Below are 20,869 nucleotides of genomic sequence, written 5' to 3' on the forward strand. Positions count from 1 at the left end.
CTACCCAACTAACTTACTACAGTTTGCACACACAGTGCAGTGTGCAGTGCAGCTTATATTATCCCACTTTCACTCTTCTGATCAGAGTTTTGCATGGGACCATTTCGGCGGCAACCCAACCAACTGATATATCTATGTGTGTAGATATGTATCAGCATCTGCTTTGCCAAGCTAAAAACTATTGGGCATGGTCCTCCTGGAAAGGTGGAAAGGTTGGGGTTGGACTAGTGGGAAAAATATGTAGTGCAAACCACATATGTAATGGAAACTTAGAAACTACTGTTGGATCGAGAAATGGATGTCCGAGATTCGTCCACGTCACCATGAATTAAAATTTAACTTGCGGATTCACTCATGAGTTAAAATTTTATTGGGAGTTAAATTTTAACTCATGGTAACGTGGATGAATCTCAGGCGTTCATTTCTCGATCCAACGGTAGTTTTCAAGTTTTCACTACATATGTGCTTTGCACTACATATTTTTTCGGACTACTGGTGGTGCCAAATAGTAATCGGAGGATGCATATGCTACCTGGTATGTGCTGGAGGTGGTCACTCATTCGTGGGGCGGCGGCTCTCTTGCAGGCTGGCAAACTGTGGAGACGGTACGGTTGGACCAAGATGGGGCTGTGCATCTAAATGCATGCACTGCAATTGCATAGGAGCCATTGGTTGTATGGCACTCTAATGAAAAAAAAGAACTTTGGGTTTTTCAGTCAAATGTCATGCACGGATAGAACTACATGATATTTCATTATTTCGCATGAATTTTAACCATATAGTGAGGTCATATCTTACAACCTTATTAATGAGAGATAAATTGAATGTACTTCTTTTTACATGACCATGACATCCCTATCCTTCTATATCTCCTCGACGTCTCATTTGTGTTGGTGCGAGCCCAATACTAATACACTCACTCCATATGTTATCTTTTTTTCTTCTCTCGAGTGTGTTCTTGCTTCTGCGGCGATCTGATCTTTTCCCTATAGCATCCTCGGTAACGGTCACGCGTGTGTACAAACTATCCGGCACTAGTTGAAATGAATGTAGACATTTTTTTTATTATTTTCAAGTTAAATTGGTGCTTCATGTAAAGTAATTCAGTTCATTATACAAATTTGGGATTGTACAAACAGAAAAGACCAATGCGTCCTGGCTATAGCCAGGCAAACGGTTGCAACTGCCCTGTCGCCTTTCCAGGACACGCACGGGCGTCGCGTAGAATATCAGGGCGTGCAGAAGCTGCTGGTTGCTGCCGCCTACTGCCAGATCTCCGGAGTGTGCCGGTGAGCTAGCTAATCCCAATTAGCATTATGCCAGCTTAATTAGGTACCAGCCAGTATCCCTGATTGCCACTTTGACTCCTAATCCAAACCACATGGAATGGAACGCTAAATTTTCTTTATAAAATGTTGGTACGGAGGTTTATTTGATGACGTATGTATATGTATATAGTTTTCCCTAACTTGTTAAGAAAACATCTACTCAAGTGTAAGTAGAATAGTACTACATTGTTCATGTTATTTGACAGAGTTTGCCGTAAGTTCTAAGGTTATATTTATCGTGCGTTATACTTTGATTATAGTAAATATTAAAATATTAATTAAGACATTAATAAAAGAGTTGTTAATGTGGAACCGCTAACAATGTCATGTAAGTAAGAAAAAATCCAACCAGTCACAAATAAGGAATGATTTAGGAAAAAGTACGAATTATCCCCGCACTATCGAGGTCGACCGAATTACTCCAGAAGAGGAGATATTGCTCACCCTAAGCTTTTAAACCAGATGAATTACCCTCTCGCCCAATCCAGTCAACATTTCTTTTTAAGAAAATGGTGGGACTCACCTATCATATCTCCTCTTCCCTTCTTCCTCTCTCTCTCTCACAGGGCGGCACGCGAGACGCGGAGGCGGAGAATGGAGCTAGGTGGCGAGCATAGGGGCGTGGCTGGGTGGCTTCGGCTGGCGGCGAGCGGCAACGGGAGCAACAGGACAGGTCGGAAGTGGCATGGAGATGGAGATGGAGGTGGAAGGAAAGGTCGGTGCACACGGTAGCGCTCGTGGAGGGCGAGGCAGACGGTGGCCAGAGGCAGGGCCATGGCGGAAGGTGCCAGGAGGCGGCGGCGAGAAGGGGCCGTGGCTGAGAGGCGGGCGGCGGCCAGAGGTGGGGGTGTGTTAACGACCAAATTTGTGTGTGTTTTTCGCATCAACAGGGGCTACCTCATCTTCCCTGCTGATCTCCCTCCCCTCCCAGCCCCCAATGGCTGATCCTGGCAACACCGCCGTGCACGCCGACCTCCCCTTCCACCTCCACCTCCTCCCTTTTTCCATCCACCTCCACTCTGTTGATGTGAAAACACGAGGCCTAGGAGATCTGCTTAACTCCAGTGCAGGTACAAAATTCGCCTTCGGGTATGCTAGCGTGCCAGTTGATTTGATCCTGCAATCAATAAGAACAAAGACAAAGAAACCGTGGTTAAATCCATAAACGATAGCCGATCGGCTAAGTGCGGATGACGTATCATTTATCTTTAAGCCGATGTCATATATAGATCGATCGGCAGTCATGAATAGGTAAGGAAGAGCTAAATCTACTCGATCGGCTGTAGATATTAACAATATATAATCCTCATGTCGATATATGCTTAAATCGAGTGATTGGGATAGATCGGTCGCCATGGCGAGACAGTATAAATCACTTAGATCGAAATATATACTAACAACAAGACTATATATGTTCATAGCATAGCCGATCAAATAGATCTAGCATGTATCGGCTAATACTCCGATACCACTCTACATTAAGATATTAAAGCAAGCAGAATATACTAAACGAAAGCCTAATATACCTAGGTGTAACAAGATCTTAATATAAAGGGCAGATTTAACATGTCAGTAAAGCATATAAAGCAAATATAGTTAAATCAGGTAAGATCGGCTAAAACCCCGATACTACCCTAATCGGCAACTAAGAAGTAGGCTAGAGATTGAGATTCTAATTACGACTCATAAGATCAATCAACTGATGCAGCTTTAAGTATGAAAAGAAGGACAATATCTAGACAATCAAGCCATTGGAAGTTTCATAGAGTGGTGGATATCATATATAATCTAAGCCAACGTCGATATTTAACCTAATCAGCTGCCCTCTATTGATAGATGTCAGCCGATTGTAGATTAGATAGCGATATTGCCAGAGATTATATAAGATATATGATAACTTGACGAATTACATAGACAAGATTAGAGTATCATCAAGATGGAAACACTAATCCCGAGAACGCAAGCCGCCATAACAAGTTTTACCTTTTATTGAAGATCGAAACCGATGCAGCTCAACCCGAAAGCAAGAACTCGTCGAAATAAAACGAAAGCAAAAAGGGTGGCGATGCGCCGAGATTGTATTGAACGTGTGTTTATTTGATTACATAGGGCTTGGGGTCTATTTATACCCGAGAATTACACAACATGTCCATATCGGACACGACTCTTATCTCTAACAAACTCTAAAATACCATAAGTCTTTGCGGCAGACTTTTGCCCAAACATATTTCTAAGGAAATTACATAAAATATCCTAATTAATAGATACAATTGCTTTCTCAGGACTCTATCCATGCGTGGCAATCATCTTGAAACATATCAACTCAACCTGATGACGTACACCAAGTCGTATTGTCGGAATCGGCTGTATCGTCTAACCCAGCCTGACTCGGACTTAGCCGATCCCGATCGTAGCCGATGTGGACTCCAGCTGATTCTTACTCTATTTCCGCAACAATCTTCATCTTTGATTCCGCTTCGATCTAATCATCGTCTCCGATACTGGTATTACCAAATTTGGTCGTTAACACACTCTCCCTCCCCTCCTCACCCCTTCCCCTCCACCCCTTCCCATCCTGTGTGTGTCACCATGCGCACCGTCGTGCCGTGCGTGCCACCATGCGCGGCGCCTGCCCGCCCGCCCCCGCGCCATTGCCCGTCCCCGTGCCGCCGTGCGCGCCATGCGTGCAAGAGAGAGTTAGAGAGTGAAGAGAGAGAGAGGGGAAGAGGGGAATAGAAGGTATGATAGGTGGGTCCCACCAATATTTTAAAAGAAAATACTGGCTGGATTGACATACGTATGCAACGTAGGATAAAACCGCTCTGGATTGAGTCAAGGGGAGTAAGTCGGTCGGTATTGAAAGTTCAGAGTGAGTAATGTGTGGTTTTTGGGTAAGGGGGTAATTCGGTTGACCGCGATAGTTCAAGGAGTATTTTGTACTTTTTCCTTTGAAATATGTACTATCAACAAGTTTATACTTTTGTCCTTAAATAATTCCGATCCCCCCCGCAAAAAAAAAATTCCGATCCAACTTTTAAAAATTATATGGTTAGATTTGTTTTAAAACCATTTTTAAAATACTATAACTTTCAAAAATTATCTTTTTATAGGTATTTTATTTGTAATTAATAATGAGACAAGTGTGTCTTGGTGACCCACCAATTTCTAAAGGAAAAGGTCCATATAAACCCCTGAAGTTTGGATAAAACTCCATATAACACTCTAAACTTTAAAAATAGACATCTAACCCCTAAACTTTGCAATGCCATTTAAATTATCTCCTAAAGTGGTTTCGGATGTTGATATAACATACCTACATACACAAATCATCAGTCCTTAATTTATACTCTACAGTAATTATATCATACTAGTATTGTGTTGTATTATGTTAGTACTCATTTATATAAGTAAGAGAGAAAATGGGATAAAAAGGTGTAGATTTAACATATGCGTTCGAGGTGTATGTGAAATAGTCAAACTCATTTAACATATATGCAAATTTATAGCAACTATTTTGTAAAACCATCGTAAGGTGTTTTATGTAAAAAGGGTTGCATAAAACAGTGTTAAAAAATTTAGGGGGTGCATATCTGGTTTTAATTAGGTGGACTTTTATGTAAAGTTAGATAGTAACTTTTTTTTTCCATTTCCGGAACGACGGTTATTTTGTGGTCGAAGGGAGTACCACATATGAACAGAACAGGGAAGCTGTAATTAGCATGCTAATTAATCACGGTAGGCTACGACTTTGATACTAGTACTCCGTAATTCGGTAGTACTATGATTCATGATGAGTCCTTAATCAGTTTTTGTCGGTACACGCGACAATCCGGCAGATACAGATACCGAACTCCCCTGTCGTAACAGGTACTATGCGGTAAGCCTGGAAAGCGATGCCGATCGGGGGGTGGTGGTGGTTTGGTGGCTCGGGCGGCCGTGTAACCCGCGAGCTGCCGCGTGAGCGCAGCGCAGGGCGTGCGTCGTCTGATCTGGCCTTTTGTCCACTGATGCATGCGTACGTTTGTGGCTGTTAGTATTGATGTTTTGTGGACGTCGATGCTGATGGCAGATATGCGCTGTTATGCTCTACTGGACGCAGTGGCGCTAGTGCTTGTCAGCGTCCAATGAACGTGTACGACGAGTCGACGACTGCATTGCGGTGAAACGATTTCAAAATCAATAGTTTTGATAAATTGGCAATATTACTAAGTTTTAGTAGGATAGGCTAAATGTTATGTTGTCAAATTCTCTAAGTATTAGTACCAATATATATGCAAGTCATTGGGTAAATGCTTCTAGTAAGAGTCATTAATTAACTTCTGCAGTAACGATGATGCGCAAAAAGAAGAAATTAAAAGACTTGCTTGTAAACAAATTGTACGGTACTTAAGAGGGTAACTGTATATACTAAAATTTTGCACTAATTTTCTTTTATCTTGCGTTACTTGGTATCTGAAAATAAGTTTTATATTAGAAAATATGATATCTGTTGGTACCTTTCCAAAAATATGGTAAAATCACTCTTGTTTTCATTATGCCTGAACTAATTAATCGGACTACACTGCGTCCTAGACGAACAAATCAATTTCTATACGTGAATCTTGATAAACAACTATAAATCTTCGATAAACTTTCATCAACAATTACGAATCCATTGATGATTTATCATTAATAATTATAAACTAGCATAATATAAAATACTTTTAATCATGAACATATCGATAACATATGCATATGACACCACACACCAAATATATACGATTTTAACTTAACTGTTAACAAAAGTACCCAAGTTACGAAGTGATTGTAGTTCAACTGATTAGATTCCTTATGATAGAACCAACCTACCCGGTTCAAGTCATAGACTTGACATGGGTGCTTGTATTTATAGTTAACTAAAATTTCAATGGTAGACGATATACTCATCGACATCAAGATACATATGACTTCGTCAATCTTAATACACGGTGGTCCATTCTTTCCGATATGTTTATAAGGATATGGTGTGTATGTTTATATAGAGCTGAAAGAGCGCGCGTTGTGAACCTCAACGTTTATCATGTGTTTCTAAAAGAAAATTTTTACCCAAGATGATCGAATTTCCTAAATACATAACTTTAATAATCCTTTGGAACATATATACTTTACAGGATCTTTGCATGAAATAGTTCAATTCCTCCTAATCAAATACTTCCTCCGTCCCATAAAAAAGAATCTAGGACTGAATGTGACATATTATAGTATGATAAATCTGGATATATATGTTCAGATTCGTAATACTAGGATGTGTCACATTCGATACTAGGTTGGTTTTTTATGGGACAGAGGGAGTATGACCTTATATTTTAACGGAGGAAATTATATTTGAACACTCACCGATAACGAAACTTTTAAAATTGGATCTCATCCAACACATCACGTGTTCAGGACCAAACGCCCTTGACGCACGGCTTTACTGGAACACGTCGGAAGTACAGGATCTATCTGCTACATGAAGGCTCCATTGAAGCGCTTTTCTACGGGAGTGAGGGCTAGCCTACTGCAGGGGCCCATGTGTCAGTAGCTCTGGCCAGGGCGTTTGTTTGGATGGCCCCGCTGTAAGTAAAAGGATGTTGTGCTTCGGTGGAGTTTGTGTAGCTAGCGGCCAACGCCGGTAGGCCGGCCGGCTTCCTGCCAACCCATACTAAAGGGCCTACATGTGCAAAGGCTTACTCCCTCCGTCCCAGAAAAAGACAAACCTGATTTCCATGTCCAACGTTTGACCGTCCGTCTTATTTAAAAAAATATGAAAAAATTAAAAAGACAATCACGCATAAAATATTAATCATGTTTTATCATCTAACAACAATGAAAATGTAAATTATAAAAAAGTTTCATATAAGATGGACAGTCAAAATTGGGCACGGAAACATCATCAAAATTGGGCACGGAAACATCATTTAGGACGGAGGGAGTATCTCGTACTCTTCCGATAATCTACATGTGTTGTAAGTAAACATCATTATAACTTTTATTTTTGTCTTTGATGTCTAGTCAAAAACATGTAGGACTTCCTTGGAACAAAGGGAAACTGTAGAAATTATTGATTAGAAAATATTTCTACATGATCCTTTGGAGCAAAGAAAAAGCTCTGACAAAATCCTTTGAAAATCTCATGGAATGGCTCATTTCATATGAGTTTTGGAGAAACATTAACATAAGGCTAGGCCTCATGTTTTCTCTTCTTTTTACTAACTCACAATTCCTATACTCTTCCTATACTATTACCATACAATTTTTTTCGAAATCATGTGGGTTTCTTTCAAGTAGGATTTATTGTGGTACGACATTCTATTACTATATTTTTCTTGTGTTTTTGTGTTTTCAAATTCCTATGTTCCAAAGACGCATGTACGTACATCCCCTGACTTTGTTAATTGGTTTCGGGTTTCATAGCCTTTGTTATGAACAAGCTACGAAATAAATGACGATCTAGAATGCATATAGTTAAACCTCAGAAAAAAACCTTAAAATATTAAACCTGATATATGAAACAAAATTGAGATATGAAATATGAGACTGACAGCATATTTTTCATGTAAAAAAAAAAACTGTCATGTTGGAGTGGATGTTGATTTTTGGAGAATTGGCATGGTGTTCCTATGAAAACTTTCCTTTGAATCCTACTAACTGAATGCATGAATAGTGTTTATTCCTAAGGAATTGAGAAATCCTTTAGGAATTCTTCAAACCGAATAAGGCCTAACTTGTCCTTCCTGAAAGATGGAATTAGCTCAACATTTTTTAAAAAGACAGTTGAGCAGTTGAGCTGCTCTGAAAATGTGGAGAGACTGTACTATTGTATGAGCCATGAAACAAGGGAAGACAAATCTTTGCGAGATTCATGAGCCCTGCAATCATGCCGTGCTGATTGCAGCCCGGAAGAGACAACAGCGTCGTGCATACTTGAATGAGTTCACCGCAGAAAATTTAGTTTCGATAGCGAGAGGCACTTACGCACTTGTCACTTGTCAGGCTTTGCCATGTTTAATTCGGAGCCTTCCTCCCGACAGTGTGACGCATCAACTTCAGTTTCATATACTTTCGTGCAAAAAAATGTTTTGTCTATTCACTCGTCAATTTGTCATGCTTGGATTTATATACAAACCGAATGAATCCAGGGAAGGGACCCTCTGTGGATTAGCGGATATGCACAAATAGATACAGATCAAAAGGACAAAATGGAATAAAAAACATACTCCTAGCTAACTGAATTCTTTTAGACATAATGGCCAAAGGCCAAAAATTAGAGGACATGTTTAATCTGCAACTATTTGCCACTTTGCTTCCAATTGCCATTGCCTCATTAGTATGCCCAAAGCTGCATATACTTCCATTAGAATGCAGCCCAACAGAAAGCCCAATTAGTACGGAGTGAGGGAGAGAGAAGGCCCAGCTGCTTCAACTCTAATGGGCCAAAGCTCCATGGTCCTAGACTATGGTGTGTTACAGAGTGATAGATAGCCACCGGCTATTTACTAGTTACGGATGGTGTGTATGATATAAGGCTCTAAGCAGTGACACCTACTGTGGTCTATAGACTATCTAAAAATTTAACTGAGATTAAAACTATATTATATATGCAAGTTAATATAATAAAAATTGTATAGTGGACCATCCATTTAATTGACTTTACATATAGATGGACCACTTTTACTTTAAATCCTAGCTACTCCACTGGCTCTAAGCCTGATTTGCAATCCATTTTTTGAATTCGTTTTAAGTTATTGTTTTTAGCTGAATCTTTGTGAATGTACCATAAATCTACTGAAACCAGCCTGCAGTTAAATCCGTTGAACTTTACCTTTCAAACTTGGTTCTTCAATTAATTTTACGACTATCAGGTATTCATGTACACTTAGGATCGATGAATAAGCTAGCTACCTTGATGTTTTATTCCTTCTTATGAATCTTCTTTTTTATGCGATGGCCATGAATCAAGTGATTAACAATTCAATAAACTTGGAACTATGATACTCTACACACACGTTCAAATTACTCCCTTCTGGACAGGCATGGACAAAACATGACGAAACTCTGCTATGTTGTTCCCAACGTGATATCCCCTTGTTTATCACCACACTAGTCCACTGCAGCACACATATTCTTTCCAGTGGAACATTAACCAAACCTTGTACAAGTACGGAGTACGACCGATCGACCGGCTCCGTTGTCCTCTTAATATATATCCAAAGCAGCATTCCAATTTTTTCCAAGCATATACTCCTACTACTCGCATCGCATGCACTGGTCTTCTCTGCCCTTCAACCACGTTAACGTTTTGGTCCTCGTGGGCACACGGAACACGTGACCTAATTAGCACGCTAGCTCTACCTACTACCTCTACCTGCCTAATGCACGTGCTAATTAGAAAGACCAAAAAGGGGAGTGGTACGTACATTGCTTTCTGTCCATCAGGTTTTGCATGTCAAATTAAGTTAGCCAACGCCCTTCTCAGCGCCGCTCTTTGGTACTTTTGACCGACTGACTGACGAATGAGTACTACATTCATCTAAAAATATTGTACCTTCGTCCTAAAATAATTATTGTTTTAGGATTCAAAATTTGTTGCAAAAAGTTTGTCACTTTAGATAGTGTATGGTTGCAAGGATGGGATGTGATACGATGGGACGAACCCACTTTCAGGAGTGTTTGGTTGAGGGGCGAGTGGGATGGGTTGGTTCGTGGAGAAGAATATTCCTCTCAGACCCGGGACCAACCGATCTAAGAAAATCTCGCGGGCGAACTCATCCCACCTGGGACGAGCGAACGGCGTGACGACGCCTTGCTCGCGCGCTCGCCCTGCTCGCCCTCGGGAGTAGTGGCATACGGCTCGGGCGACGGTGGCGGCAGGGGGCTCGGCGACGGCGGATCCAGTGATGGGGAGGGCGGCAGCGGCAGATCCGGTGGTGGGGAGGGCGGTGGCGGCAGATCCGGCGATGGGGAGGACTGCGGCGGCGGATCCGGAGGCAGGGGACTGTTACGGAGGAGGAGCGGCGGTGGCGTGTGAGGAGGAACTCGCGAAGGTTGAGGGGCGGCGGCGTGCCATGGTCGTGTGGGAGGTGAGCAAGCCATGGTTCTCTTCCTCTTGCTCTTACTCGCCGCTGGCTTGCTCGTCCACACGCCCGCTTGGAGACCATCTCTTCCTCTTGCTCGCCGCCGGCATGCTCGCCCGCATGCCCGCCCGATCGCCGGCGGATCGTTGACGGTGGTTGCAAACAGCGTCCATCCCATCTCTCTCTCATCCCTTTAATCAAACAAAAAATTGGGATCATCCTATCCTACAAACCAAACATGTGAGTGGAATCATCCCAACCCAAAAATCAGGGATGGTTCCATCCCATCCCACTTAGTCCCGAAATCAAACACATGCTTAGAGTAACTTTTGTCGCATCAATCACCTTCAATTCAATTTTTTTTTCATTCTACTCCCAATTACTCCCTCCATTCCAAAATATAAGGCATAACCACCCTGACCCAAACATCAAGAAACAATTATTATCACCTCTTTGTTTGAATCAATCCAATTAATACAATACATGCACCCAATAGAATTAAACATCTTGTGAGTGTATGATTTAAAAAATACTCCCTCCGTACTGAAGTCGTTTAGGACAATGTTTAAGTCAAACGTTAGGAATATAAATCATGAATAACTCTCAAGTTGTTGAGTTTGAAAATATAAAAATTATATGAATAGATTTGTCTTGAAAAATACTTTCATAAAAGTATACATATATCACTTTTTAATAAATATTTTTATAGAAACAAGAAGTCAAAGTTGTGTTTTGAAGACCGTGTCACTGTCCTAAACGACTTCCTTTATGAGTATGGAGGGAGTACTAATTTAGGAGAGAAGAGATGCTAATTAATTGTTATGCATATATGTACGCCTTATATTATGAAACAACTTTAAAAAGTAGTCGTGCCCTATATTTTGGAATAGATGGGAGTATCTTCTTACTTACATTCCCATAACATTTAATAGGGGGTGCTGTAGTCATTTTTGCTCTTGAGTTTTATTAAACAACCTATAACAACAACTATTGTGGACGAAGGGAGTAACATTTTCGGACGGAGGAAATAGCTGATGAGATTCAAGATGAATTATATGTTGTGTTCAGTTTAATCCCTCGTGCACGTAAAACAGAATGATTATTAGTACATAATTAATTAAGTATTAGCTAAATTCTTTTGAAGAATGGATCACTATGTTTTTTAAATAATTTTTGTATAGAATTCTTTTAAAAAAAATACTATTGTTTACCCGTTCGGGGAATGTGCACGTCGAAAACAAAGGAGAAAAAGTGGGAGCCAAACACAGACTTAGCATTAGTTTTAAGTTTCAACCGTGATTATTATTTAAATTGTTAGTGCTATTACTACTCTCTTCGTCCCAAAATATAAACATTTTTAAGCATAGTGACAAGTTAAATGTTTTTAACTTTGACCACTATTAGCAAAAAAATTAAAAAATCAATCATATAAAATTGATGTTACTAGATTTATCATTAAACAAACTATCATAATATATAACTCTTTTTATTTAAAATATTTTTATTTTTATAGATATTGTTCGTTAAATAGCATCTCGGAGACCGTATTAGTAACTAAATATGTTTATATTTTGAGACGGAGGGAGTATCTAGCTACCGACGACTGAAACTCTGCAAGGACGTCGTCCTAGTACATCGAAATGGTATCTTTTGACGCAAAGTAAGTACGTCGAAATGGTCATCGAGGTTGACATGTAATCCGTACATTTTGTGCTTAGCTAGCTCATCAAGGGCATATGTACTTATTTTCCCTTGTTTTGAACGGAATAATTCGGTTTGGGTGTTTAGGACGGTTTGGGTATTGTCTTAATGAACCTTGACCTGTTCCAATTACTGTGTATGCCCAAAGGTTGATGACTTGATGTGGCGTGGAGAGATTTATCGGTTCATATGGATCATCACGAATGCATGGTTCTCCTAAGAGCAATGCCAGTAATACAGTCGACCTATTAGCTATAAGGTTCTGTATAGTCTTCTCTTAGCTTACCCATATAATAGTTAGCTCTTTACAATTAATACATGGCCCACTTATCTCTCTCACAGAGTTTCTTGGTTCTTGTGTCCAAGTCGGCTGTAAGTTTACAGCCCGCTTCTCCTCTCTCTCTTCTCTTCTCTCCTCCACCTCAGCATTTAGCCGGCTTATAGCCTACTATTATACTTGCTCTAAATATTAGTAATTCTCTTTTTTTTTTTTATAATGAACAACACTTTTGTCAGGGTTATGGATACCACGTACCTAATAGTAGTTGACTAAATCTCGACAGGACCCACCACGTACCATGTCTTATACGGAAACAACCTTCAGATATAGGAGGAGTTCCGGATAAGGAAAGACAACTAGAGTTATACATGGAAATGACAAGGACTACTCGGATTGTATCCATATTGGTTTCCCTAGTTCTATTTGGACAAGGGGACACCTATAAATATAAATACAAGGCCCCCTAGGAGGAGAGGGGAAACGAAACAATAGATCAACATACAAGCCAACATACGCCAAGACAAACCGCCGGATATCAACATTGGAGATAAGCCTTGTAGTCTCCATACGGTATCTACGACTACCGTCAAGAGGGATCTAACGCTGTCTCTGATCTCGCCGGACACGGATTTGAGGAGGAAGACTACTCTGTTGTCGACTACGTGTCAGCACTTCAGACAGCCATGTCGACAACAGATAGATAGGCTACCCCAAATATTGTACCGGTGTGATTATGGTAAATAAGAGCAATGACCGGCTTCGGCCAACAGGAGTAGGGTTATTACCTGACAATTCAGGGGCCCGAATCTGTATATAAATCATCGTCTCCATCTTTTTTACTACAATCTCGCATATATCCTAGTACCAACGATTCCCATACTATGCAAATACAGGAATCGCGACATCAAACGTCGACAACTTTTAAAATAACATTTAACTATTTATCTTACTAAAAATACTATAAATATGCTAAAATATATATCATATATACTTAAAGTTTTTTAAATGATAAACATATCACAACAAAATAAATAAAATTATATAGAATTTTTTTAATAGGGTGAATGGTCAAACATAATATAAAAGGTTAATCGTGTCATCTATTATAAAAAAATAGAGTATATGTTTTAAATAAAGGTTGGTATGTAAAAGTAACCTATGCGCTTGTTTATTTTCTAACTTTTTCTTCAAACTTCTAACTTTAATTTCCATCGCATCAAAACTTTCCTACACACATAAACTTTCAACTTTTTTCTTCAAGTCAAACTTATAATTTTGGCATAGAACTAAACACAGCCTATTTGAAATTCCTTTTCCTTACAACTATACTGAGATCTTGTGTCAGACACAAATGGGCGGCCGACATATGTGAGCACAAATGGGACAAATCCAATTCCTACTCCTGGGCACCTGGGCCATTGTACGAAGCCTAGGAGTAAAAACCAATTAGCCTAATAATATTCCTATTACAGAGAGAACAGATATATCATTGCAATGAAGAAGGGGTCGATGCCTGAAGAATGTTGGAGTACGAATCATGAAGTTAATCAAATGGAACAAATTAAATTTGGTTGGAACACGGAAAAATAGGCTCTCCACAAAGGCACAAGTACCTGTTTTTTAGTGTTTACTGTTATACAAGAGACATATATTGCGTAACTGAGTAATTGTATTGAGCCTCAAGAGATGGCGTATAACAATAGAGATAAGAGAAAAAAGATTAGATATGATGAATGATTCTAAACAAATCATCAAGCGTATCCTAATATTCCTATAACTACCATATCTATACTCATTTAAAAGGTCCCAATAGTTGTGGTGAGGGGGGAATTGTCACCATCCACCACCACGGCCATATGGATCCCCCAACCTCAAGTCATAAAATAAGAATTTTTTTAAGTGAAGCAAAATTGATGAGAAATAATATGATGCGAAGATTTTATAATGATAATATTTTTTTAGGCTTTAAAGTCTTGTTTATAGCCCGTTAAAAGAAATGACCATAAGTACTATCTCCGCCCATAAAGACTTCATTTCAATTGATAAACATTAGTAATTCCATTACTCAGGACATTCTTCAAAGTTTGGTTAGTGTGATCTGTGATTCTGTGTGATTCTACTAGTACTAGCTAAATGTTTGTGCGTTGCAACAAAATTTCAATCTTAAACCATTTTCTATTATCTAACTATAAGAAAATACTTGCATTAGTTGAATGTTAGAAATTAGGCTGACATACATTACATAAAATTATTTTTCATTGTCTAATCGAAGATGCCATCATATTTTCCAGTTGTTAGTTTGACATACATCCCACCAACCCCATTGTTTGGGGCCTTGGGCTCATATGACAGTGATAGTTGACTATTACAGTCACTGTATATGGACCCACCCTGTTGCCCCACACGTAAGTATCTATAATGGTAATGACATTACGATGGAGTGTATATGGATCCCACCCTGTTGCCCCACACGTAAGTATCTATAATGGTAATGGCATTACGATGGAGGATGAGAACCCGACAGTGATGCTGGATGGCTGGCAGGACTACCATCACATTTAAAGTAGTATAGATAAATCAACTTAGGAAACAAGAACAAAGATGTTGCATCAGTTAAAATAATAATCCACACCATGGTTGGGCCAAGTGGTTTAATTTCTTCGGTAAATTGGTTACCTTAGATCCTTAAAAAAATGCCTACCTTTCTTGAATGCGACAGTCAACACCGACACGGGTTTAGCTTATGCAGAAAGTATTATTGTTCAAACAAAAAGGTATTATCGTTGTTTCTATGGCACAAGAAAACGTACACATGCACGAAATGAGGAAATGATGCAGCTGATGGTGACGCAGGACCATTCATCATTCATGCGATATGCAATTCCATTTTTTTCTCAAGCATGTCGGCCAGCTGATAGCTAGCTTGTATTGGTTGATACACCGCTTGAAGAAGGAAGCTGATTGACGATTGACTAATGACCTAGCTGACAGATATCAAAACAATGGATGGAAAATTTCCTCTACTGAACCGTTGTCTACACAAGGCACCAGCTAATTGTAATGCAACGCAGTCGTACGTAGTAGTCTAGAACTGAAAGAAAAGTCATTTCTCTGTTTTGAAAAACAACTACGAGTATTGTTTTCTCTCTTTCAATTTGCTGTATTAATTAGATGCTTCAGTTTGTCGTGCATAAACTTTATTTAAATGTGTGGAGTCTAATTTTAAGTATTAGATTATATCTGCAGGAAGTACTCTGTTTCTGGCTTTTTTGGAAGACTTTCTCACTATTGATATTAGTGTAATTCGTATAAAATATGCATCCGTTTTTAAATATGATAAATCACTTTGAACATGATGTTTAACCATTTTTATTATAAAAAATGTAAGTAATATTTATTTTTATGACTTGTTTTATTATTAAATACACTTTAAGTATATTTTTTATATTTGCACTATTTTTTAATGCCCTATTCGAAAGCAATTGCGATGGTTCCAGCCGTTGCAACATTGCTTGTATTGCTGCTATTGTTGTGGCGTTGCGGCTATAGCTGCAATGTAGCCACAGCAATCACTATATAAAACATGAGGGCAGCTACACAACGGGATACCGTTGCAACGGGATATTTTAAGTGACTCTCCCTTTTCCTATACCTGGTATGTCCACATGTGCTCCCTGGTACCTAATACTTGGTATGTCCACGTGTGCTCCCTGGTACCTGATACCTGGTACCTTACCTACCTGGTACCTGGTACTTTTGGTACTGCCTAGGTATCGACCGATACCTGATACCTGATACCTGGTACCTTAGGTACCGGTTGGTACCTGATACCTTTGGTATCGACTAGGTATCGACTGATATCTGATACCCGGTGCCAAGGTACTGGGTGGTACCTAGGTATCAGCCTGATACTTGTGGGGTATCAGAGCGTACCGTCAAAAAGAGGAGGAGATGTGGGGGAGAGAGGGCCGCAACGGCAAAGGATGGCGTCGAGGAGGCACGGCAAGTTGAGGGTCGAGGCCCGAGGCAGAGAGCGTGAGAAGTCTCGAGGAGAAGCCGAGGAGGAGGTTGACAACCATACCTGTTGCAAGTCGACACAGGTTGCTGGCGTCCATCCCGGAGGCGCAAAGCGGCAGGCTGCAGCGGGGATGACGGTGACGCCGAGGCCGAGGGCGAGGACGAGGGGAGCTCCCGCTTCTGCCCTCCCCGGGGTGACGAGGCCCCGGCGCACACCCGACCGACGAGGCCGGCGAGCCAGAGCGGTGCAGCAAGGGGAGGCGAGCTCGAGGGCGACCCTGCTGAGGGTTGGCCGACCTCGCCGACGCAGTGCTGTCGTCGTCCTCCTCGGCCGCCGGAGACGACGACGACGACCCCTTCCTCCCGGCCGGCTTCGTCTCCGCTCGGCCTTCTTCAGAGAGAGAGAGAGAGAGAGAGAGAGCAGGGGAGTGAGATGAGAGTGAGATGGGGATTGCGTCGGGTGGATGAGGATGCGGGTGGTCGGATTGATAAGGTTGAAGAGCTATCCCGACACCACGGGATACCGGGGAGTAGATTTTCTCATAAAACATAGTTTTATAAAGGAAAAAGTACGAATTACCCCCCTGAAGTATCGTGGTCAGCCGAATTTCTCCCTCGAACCCGGAAACCAGATATAACTCACCCTGAACTTTCAATACCGGACGAATTACCCCCCTCGACCCTATCAAGAGTGGTTTTATCCTACGTGGCGTACGCGTGGCAACCCAGTCAGCATTTTCTTTTTTTAAAACATGCTGGGGCCTACCTGTCATATACTCTCTCTTCTCTTCCCCTTCTCGCTCTCTCTCTCTCCCTCTCTCGGTGAGGACACAACGCGGCGGCTACAGCGTCGTCGTCGTCGCGCTGGACACGGAGGCCGCGGCGGCGGCGGCGGCGTGGGAAGAGCTGGCGGTGGCAAGGGACGCGGATGCTGCGGCGGTGCTGGACACAGAGGCTGCGTCGACGGCGGCCCCTCCATGTCCCTCCCCCTCCCCCCGAGATGGTCGTAGCCTGCGTCCACGGCGCCCCCCCACCATGTGCCCGCCCGCCTGCACGACCACGGCACTGGCAGCCGCGCCAACATACCGTGGAGCGCTAGCCAGAGAGAACGAAGAAAACGAGCAGAAGTAGAAGAAAGAAGAAAAAGAGGAAAAAAACGAAAGAACCAATGAGCAGTAGCACAAGCCGTCATTTTGGTCCGCTGCATAGACATGACCGCTGTGCATGCCGTCCGGCTGCCGCACCGCATGCCGTCCTGGCTGCGTCTCGCCGTCGCTCAACCACGCCTCGCCGATGCACGGCCGTGCCAAGCGCCATCCGGCGGCACCACCACCGTCAATCCGGGGAAGGAAAGGAACAAGAACCAGAAAAAGAATATGAAATAAAAAGGGGAAAAGCGGGGAGGCAGTCAGTGCTCGTTGCCGTGCGTCCGCGCCTAGCGCCACAGGAGCCCCGCCGTCTGCCGCGTCGACCGACACAAGGTCGTCCGTCGCCAGCCACCGCACCATCCGCCGCGCATCGCCACCGCCGACTGCACCGACGCCCGGCCGCGCCACGCGACGCTCGCCTTCCACCGCCGCACGGCCGAGCACGCCCTTCCGCACTAGGACCGCGCCCGCGCCGTCTTCCTGCGTCCCCTCACGACCACCCGCTGCCGCTTGACCTGTGTCGCGTGCCGCCGCAGTGGGCCGCGCGCTGCCGTCCACCACCCGCCCCAGCACGCCGCCGTGCGCGCCGACCGACCGCCGCCACACGCTGCCGTGTGCGCCGAGAGAGAGGAAGTGGGGAAAGGGGAAATTGGAGATGAGAGAGTATATATGACAGGTGGGCCCTACCATTAAAAAAAGAAAATGCTGACTGGATTGTCACGCGTACGTCACGTAGGCCAAAACCGCTCTGGATTGGATCGAGGGGGGTAATTCGTCTTGGATTGGATCGAGGGGGGTAATTCGTCTGGTATTGAAAGTTTAGGGTGAATAATGTCTGGTTTTTGGGTTTAGGGGGGTAATTCGGCCGACTGCGATAGTTCAGGGGGTAATTCGTACTTTTTCCTTTTATAAAATGAATGGACATATTTCATACCAAAAGTTAATAGCGTTTTCATACAAATTTAAAGCGGAGGGAGCACTTTACTCACACATTGAAAAGCAACAAAATAGTGGCTAGGTAACACATCTCTATATTTGATCTGCAGGTACCATCCTCTTTTAAGCCCAATATAGAGTAAATAACTTTTAATTTAAGCTAATTTTATTTCTGCCGGACATCGCAATTACAAAAGGAGCTCTTCCCATTTATGTGTGGCATATACTACTACTCCATATAGCTTATTGACTTTGACATATGAAAAAAAAGCTGAGCGCTGATTGTGCTTTGGATCAAAAGCAATTTTAAACTTTAAACATTGATTTTTAACAACATATCTATATTTTTCAGCATTTTTTTCCCTAGAAATCATGTAATTGTGCTATTCAAGGAAAGTAAAAGAGCACCTAAAATTAATAAAAAAACAAAATTTAAAACATTTAAATTAGCTTTAGGTTACAATTATAGCACAATCAAGCGCAGCCCAAGAGTATATATAACCCTGCTTGATAATGATGGACCCGGGGATTTGACCCAATTATCAGCACCCCCACCTAATTAAGCTACTTTCCACGAGAAGAACCACTCACTAAGCACGATTAATGCTAGAAGCTTCCATTCCAAGCTCCAATCGGTCGTTGACATGACAAGACTCACCACTAATTAATTAATGACACACCTGGTTAGATTTTTGAACACCCATCTGGTCAACCCCACGTAAAACTAACCAAAAAAAAAAAAATTCAAACCCCAATTTTTGACTTTTCAAATGTCAACCCCCACGATTCCATTCTTTTATTCAACGCTCCCCCTATATATACATCTTCGCACCAACAAATCCTCAAATCTTGTGGAAAAGAAATCGAAGAGAGAGCGCCTCTTCCGCGACCTCGCTTCTAGTCCAGAAGCTTCTAGAATATTCTAGATCGTGGTTAGTGCATCCATGGGCAACGGCATGTCTCCGTGCCTGTGCTCCCCGCCCGTGCACGGCGAGGAGGCGGCGGCGGCGGCGGCGAGGCTGGTGTTCTGGGGCGGGGCGGCGAGCCAGCTGGTGGCGTCCGCGGCGACGACGGCCGGCGACGTCATGGCGGAGCTCCCCGGCCACCTCGTCTGCGCCGGCGACTCGTTCTTCATCGGCCTCCCGATCCCGGCGCTGCCGGCCGGCGAGGAGCTGGCGGCGGGGCGGACGTACTTCGTGCTCCCCGCCGCGCGGTTCTCGTGCCAGCAGGCGCTCACCGCCGCGTCGCTCGCGTCGCTGTCGCCGTCCCCGGCCGCAAAGGTGTCCCTCGCCGGCGGCGCGTCGTCGCCGTTCGAGTACGTGACGGGCGACGACGGCATGGCGCTCATCAGGGTCCTCCCGGAGTTCATCGAGAGGGCGATCACCTGCGTGGCCCGCGTCGCGGGCGGCGGCAAGGCGGGCGGCGAGGCGGCGGCCGACGACCAGCTGTGCAGCACGCCGGAACTGAGGAAGCACTACATGCAGCTGGTGGGCGCGCGGCAGCAGCGGCCGTGGTCGCCGGGGCTCGAGACGATATCGGAGGCCGAGAAGCGGCGGCGGCGGCGGTCGCCGGTGAGGCTGGTCGCGCTGGCGAAGGCGGCGTCAAGATAGCATTGGCGGCCGCGCCAAAAAAGAGTTCGGATTTGTGCATAGATACGGATGGAGACAAGTATACGGATTTGATTTAGTTCTAGCTCATTTTGAAGACAGTCAAATTAGATGAAAATTTGATGCAAAAATTGGCAAATTGAAGAATTAATTGACCGTCCAATTTTGCCGCAAGGCCGATGATACTTCTTGCAGTTCATGTTCATTTGTTTTGACTCCTGTCTCCAGTTGGTCGGTGGAAACGAAATGACACCATTGGAAACTTCAAAATCCTAATCTCCCTTTCCGAGAGGAGGACATTCACATGATTTCTGGAGAAATTTCACAGCAAGATCAATTTCAACACGAAAAGAGGAAAAAATTTGCATTGTGGCATTAGAATTATTTTATAGTCCAATTTTCCTCAAGGCCGTCAATACTTTCTTAAATTTCATAGTTCCCTTAACCTCAAGAAAGGAAATGGCATCGGAGAGCTCATGTTGATTCCAATTTGACTTCTATCTGAAACTTAGCCCCGTTCCGAACGAAAATTTTCACATGATTTTTGTAGGAATTTTATCAGTAGTTCATTAGTAGGGGAACAGAGAAAATTCTTGTGTTCTCTTGATCTGAATTTCCTACCTGAAAGTTGAATTTTCACATCAGTCGCCAGTTCATCATAATTATTGGTTACTTAGCTAGAGATGGATCGAGTGCATCGAGTAGAATATGGCAACTTTTAGTTAGGTAATTAGGTCATTGCATTACTCCATGTATA

General features: G+C 42.7%; 1 protein-coding gene and 1 pseudogene across 1 annotated transcript; both read left to right on the forward strand.

Annotated features, from left to right (window-relative positions):
- Nucleotides 1-17,586: 17,586 nt before the first annotated feature.
- LOC127773023 (uncharacterized) lies at nucleotides 17,587-18,083 on the forward strand (annotated as a pseudogene).
- A 1,292-nt stretch (nucleotides 18,084-19,375) lies between these two features.
- On the forward strand, nucleotides 19,376-20,430 carry LOC127774899 (uncharacterized). Its single transcript, XM_052301189.1, has one exon. The coding sequence runs from the start codon at nucleotides 19,450-19,452 to the stop codon at nucleotides 20,113-20,115; it is 666 nt and encodes a 221-aa protein (XP_052157149.1). The 5' UTR covers nucleotides 19,376-19,449; the 3' UTR covers nucleotides 20,116-20,430.
- Nucleotides 20,431-20,869: the final 439 nt, after the last annotated feature.

This window comes from Oryza glaberrima, chromosome 5 (genome assembly GCF_000147395.1).
Source record: "Oryza glaberrima chromosome 5, OglaRS2, whole genome shotgun sequence".
Taxonomy (NCBI): domain Eukaryota; kingdom Viridiplantae; phylum Streptophyta; class Magnoliopsida; order Poales; family Poaceae; genus Oryza; species Oryza glaberrima.

Excerpts from the sequence above, each read along its gene's own strand:
- LOC127774899 (XM_052301189.1), top strand. The coding sequence starts at position 19,450 with ATGGGCAACGGCATGTCTCCGTGCCTGTGCTCCCCGCCCGTGCACGGC.